General features: G+C 38.7%; 1 protein-coding gene across 1 annotated transcript; it reads left to right on the top strand.

Moving 5' to 3' along the window:
• Positions 1-331: 331 nt before the first annotated feature.
• Positions 332-4,142, top strand: LOC102729370 (coiled-coil domain-containing protein 62; the record flags this gene model as incomplete). The annotated part of the gene is made up of 3 exons (XM_081810057.1): positions 332-1,239; positions 1,577-1,692; positions 3,465-4,142. Coding segments are annotated over exons 2-3 (707 nt in total), but the record flags the coding sequence as incomplete, so codon positions are not given.
• Positions 4,143-4,148: the final 6 nt, after the last annotated feature.

The raw sequence follows: 4,148 nt of genomic DNA, 5'->3' as shown, positions 1-4,148 counted from the left end.
GCTTAACAACTGAGCCACCCTGGTGCCCCTCATTTACCAAGTTCTGAAACTGTTTTTAGAATATGACTTTCTTGTGCCCTAACTCTAGTTAGTGGTGTGTCCGTGTTTCAGCAAAGTGTTGATGGTCTTTGTAAAATAATGAAGATTAAAAAAAAAAATTATCTCTTTGCTGTCTTTTTGCACTGAGAAAAATTGAGTATATAACTATGTGTATTCAAGAGAATTCGGAATCTTAATTACCTATCAGGTGAAGAGTTTTCAAGAAGTAGAAGATCTTTTTTTTTTTTTTAAAGATTTTATGTATTTATTTGAGAGAAAGAGCATGAGAGGGGGGAGGGTCAGAGGGAGAAGCAGACTCCCCACTGAGCGGGGAGCCCGATGTGGGACTCGATCCTTGGACTCCAGGATCATGACCTGAGTTGAAGGCAGTTGCTTAACCAGCTAAGCCACCCAGGCACCCAAGAAGTAGAAAATCTTTAAAGGAATGCTGGGCAAGTTTATCTGCTATGCGGGCACTTCATAAACACAAATATCTTTGGTCTTTGGTCAGTGACAATATATAGGAAGGGCCTGATTGTGAGATTGTATCAGACTCACTTGCATACTGGTAAAAATCATGATTTATTTTTTTATACCTTGTAATGTTAATTTTTTTTTCTGTTGATAGAGGTAATATGTTGTTTGGGTTTTTACAATGCAAATGCATTCATAAGTTACTCATGTAATGTGAAAAAAAATTTAAAAAGTAATATGTATTTTATCATGCCCCCCCCTTAAAAACAGAGAGGAAAACAATTGTCATTAATCCTCCCATCCAAAAAAAGCTTTTTTAAATACTTATGTGTATTTGCTCTCAGACTTTTCCTGTGTGTTTGTGTATACAAACATACAGTGTGATTTGATCATACAGTTGATACAATTCTGAATCCTTTTTTGACTCACCATTAATTATATTGTGAAAATTTTCAGATTTGGTGAAAGATCTAGTCCGAATCACAGATTAAAGCTCTTCCCAGCCATGCATTTTGCAAATTTTAAGTTCAGGAACAAGGGGAAAACAAGTTACTGGAACACTAAATTTTTGGAAATGAAAAGGTTTGTGTTGATATGGCTGATGAAAAATATTTTAATAATATTTGTTCTTAAATAGCAGAGAGAGAAAAAAGGAAAGATGAGTTACTTGATATTGCAAAGTCAAAGCAAGAACGTACAAATGCAGAACTGCATAATCTGAGACAGGTATGTCCCCAGTTATACTGTTCTTACTATTTGGGAAGCATTTATAAACAAACATCAAATTAGGAAAAGTGTGTGTCTGTCGATTTTTGTTTATGGTGCTTTTGGAATCCTAACTACATTAAAGGTATGTCATATTTAGCATAGCTGATAGGATCTTGCTTATGGTAATGAAAGGTTTGGAAACTAGTTATACTAACAAATCTGAGTGCTAACATAGGAAAAATAAAAGCAAACATATTTAGCATATTTCTCTATCACTGATCTGTTTTAGCATTTGAATGTTGGCTCATTATAGTTTTGTTGTCACATCTTATTGATTTATCAATATCTACGGCAGATTTATGTAAAACAACAGAGTGATCTGCAGTTTCTTAATTTTAATGTGGAAAATTCTCAGGAATTAATACAGATATATGACTCAAAGATGGAGGAATCAAAGGTTCTGGAGTCCAGGTAATCGTAGCAAGATGCTATTAGTATGATCTTGTATTTTATTTTATCATTCAGTCTATTTATGAAGTACTTACTATGGGCCGGTATCTACTATCATTTCCTATATGGTAGCGAGTCAGTAAATATGAGCTAGTAATTATTGTTATAATCCTGGGTTGTAATGAGACCTGATCTTAGAATTTTAAGCCTGATCCTGATTTAGCCATTTGGTAAAAGAAATTCATTAGCCTTATTTGTGTGTCTGTTGTGTATAAGACTTTGAGCTCAAGCAAAAACCAGAGATGAGTCATTTACTCTTTCATGCGGACTCAGAGTTTAGTGTTTAGCACTCACTGGGCTGGGAATGGGGAAATAAAGATACATAGGATATGGTAGTTGCCTAAAAGAAAAAAACACGAACAAATGGTATAAATAACTGTAGTAGTTGTTCAGCTAGCTGAGGGTGATCTCTGCTTTTAGCTGGATTTTCCTGTTTTCCTTGTTAATAGAAGGAGACACCTTTTCTTACCTATAATCAGTGTGTGAACTAAATTGGTTTTGTAAAGTTAAAATATAAATATATGAGGTGTGGTTTAATTTAATAGGCATATAACTGTCCCACAGTTAAATTTAGTCTACTTTTCCACACAGAAGTGTGACAAGGAGTCATGAATGGGAACAGGAATTAGGGAAGTTCCTGGCCACCAGGTGTGACCGTGCGGCTCCTTGGCCTGGCAGTTAGTAGTTGCAGGAACCGTTGGAAGGAGCAGCTCTTGCTACACACAGAGTGACTGCTGTGCCGGCTTTGCTTTTCTTTCCAGGCCTTCTGCTGGGGGTGTTACACTCTTGCTTTGTGCCCTGGCTGCTGCCACCGCTGGTTCACACCACACCGGCCCGGAGTGCTCGCCCAGGCCAAAGCCCCTACCGTATTGGCTATTTCCTTCTCTGTACTTGGTTGCCCCTGGGAGACACTTGGGCTAGATGAGTGAGGCTGTTCTTTAAGAGTGTGAAATGGCCTGTGCTCTTCCAGGAGGTGGGGGTTGAGTTTTCTGAGGGCTCCGAACTCTCCATGTCCAAATACCTGAAGACAGTTTATGAAAAGGTTTATCATGTTTGTATATATTTTCATTTTGTGCACACCTGTCATTCTTACTTTAGACCAGCTTTCAGTATGTCGCCATATAAATATCCAGCAGATAACTGGGATGGCCGTGAATGCTGTATCTTCCCACTGTGTCTCTGTTCCTTGAGTCTCTGTCCCCTTTCAGTCCTGGCTTTACCTCTGTTTACTGTGAAACTAACAGAATTAGGAAGAGGAAATAACAGATCAATCAACAAGTATTTACAGAACACTTAATGTTTGTGAAAGGCTATCCTAAAGTGCCAGGAGGATTAAAAATGCCTCTACATATTAAGAAACTTAGGAGTCTGTTGAAAGACAGGATATGTGCATGAGAGTGAGTGAACAATATAGTTATAATAGGAAGTTTGCTGCCTGATTAAGTAGATGATGCACACAGTAAAATGAGGACTGTGGTATTGGCAGTAAGCATGGTGGGAGTTGAGGACGGGAAGGGGAAAGTGAGCATGTGGGCTTGCTGGTCAGAGAGACTTCCTTGAAGTTGGGCTGAAATCAGGCTCTGAAGAAAGAATACACATTCTCCCTTATGTTTTCATTTCAGACAGATGGGTCTTAATAGGATTTAGCTTAACGAATAAGGTTTAGGTGAAATATCTGAAGTGACAGTATCAAGTGTATCTTATAACTTCTGTTTTTTGTAATGCCACCACGGCAGAGACATGTGTTTGTCAGACCTTGAGAATCACCGCCCAAAAGTCGATATTAAGAGGGAGAAAAATCAGAAGTCATTGGTTAAAGATCCAAAATTTGAGACCACGTTGATTCAGCAAAATCGGTCAGACAGGAGCCCTTGTGATCTGTGCAAAGAGAAGAAACGACAGGGTAATACTTCATTTGGGGAAAAAGGTGTAATTGCTATCTCATCTCTGTTTACAAAAGACGTACTGGAGAAGCAAAAGTCTTGGTCTCTGGGAGGAAAAATGCAGATCGAATCAGAAAACAAAAGTACATTGTGCAAGATCCATGCAAAGTCACCAAAAGGTAATGGGATCGGGATTCAGAATGAAGAGAAACAACTCTCTGAAACATCCACCTCATTATCTGATGAGAAACAGTGGCATGATGTCAATGTGTACCTGGGCCTGGCCAGCTGTTCTGGTTCCAGACAACCAGAAAAGCTGGATGTTGAAAGTCAGGATGACATAGAAAGGTCTGGAGTCTCCTGTTGCCATAAAAATGAAACCTGTCTTGGGGAGAGTGACATGTATGAATCCAAGTGCTGCCACCCGAGTAACTTCATCATTGAAGCACCAGGCCACATGTCTGACATGGAGTGGATGAGCATTTTCAAGCCTTCTAAAGTGCAAAGAATTGTTCGCCATAAATCTGTGTGTAC

Source organism: Leptonychotes weddellii, unplaced genomic scaffold (genome assembly GCF_054177405.1).
Source record: "Leptonychotes weddellii isolate Sample4059 unplaced genomic scaffold, ASM5417740v2 HiC_scaffold_17543, whole genome shotgun sequence".
NCBI classification, from domain to species: domain Eukaryota; kingdom Metazoa; phylum Chordata; class Mammalia; order Carnivora; family Phocidae; genus Leptonychotes; species Leptonychotes weddellii.
Note: the sequence above shows the minus strand (reverse complement) of the source record. Positions and strands in the feature narration are given on the sequence as shown.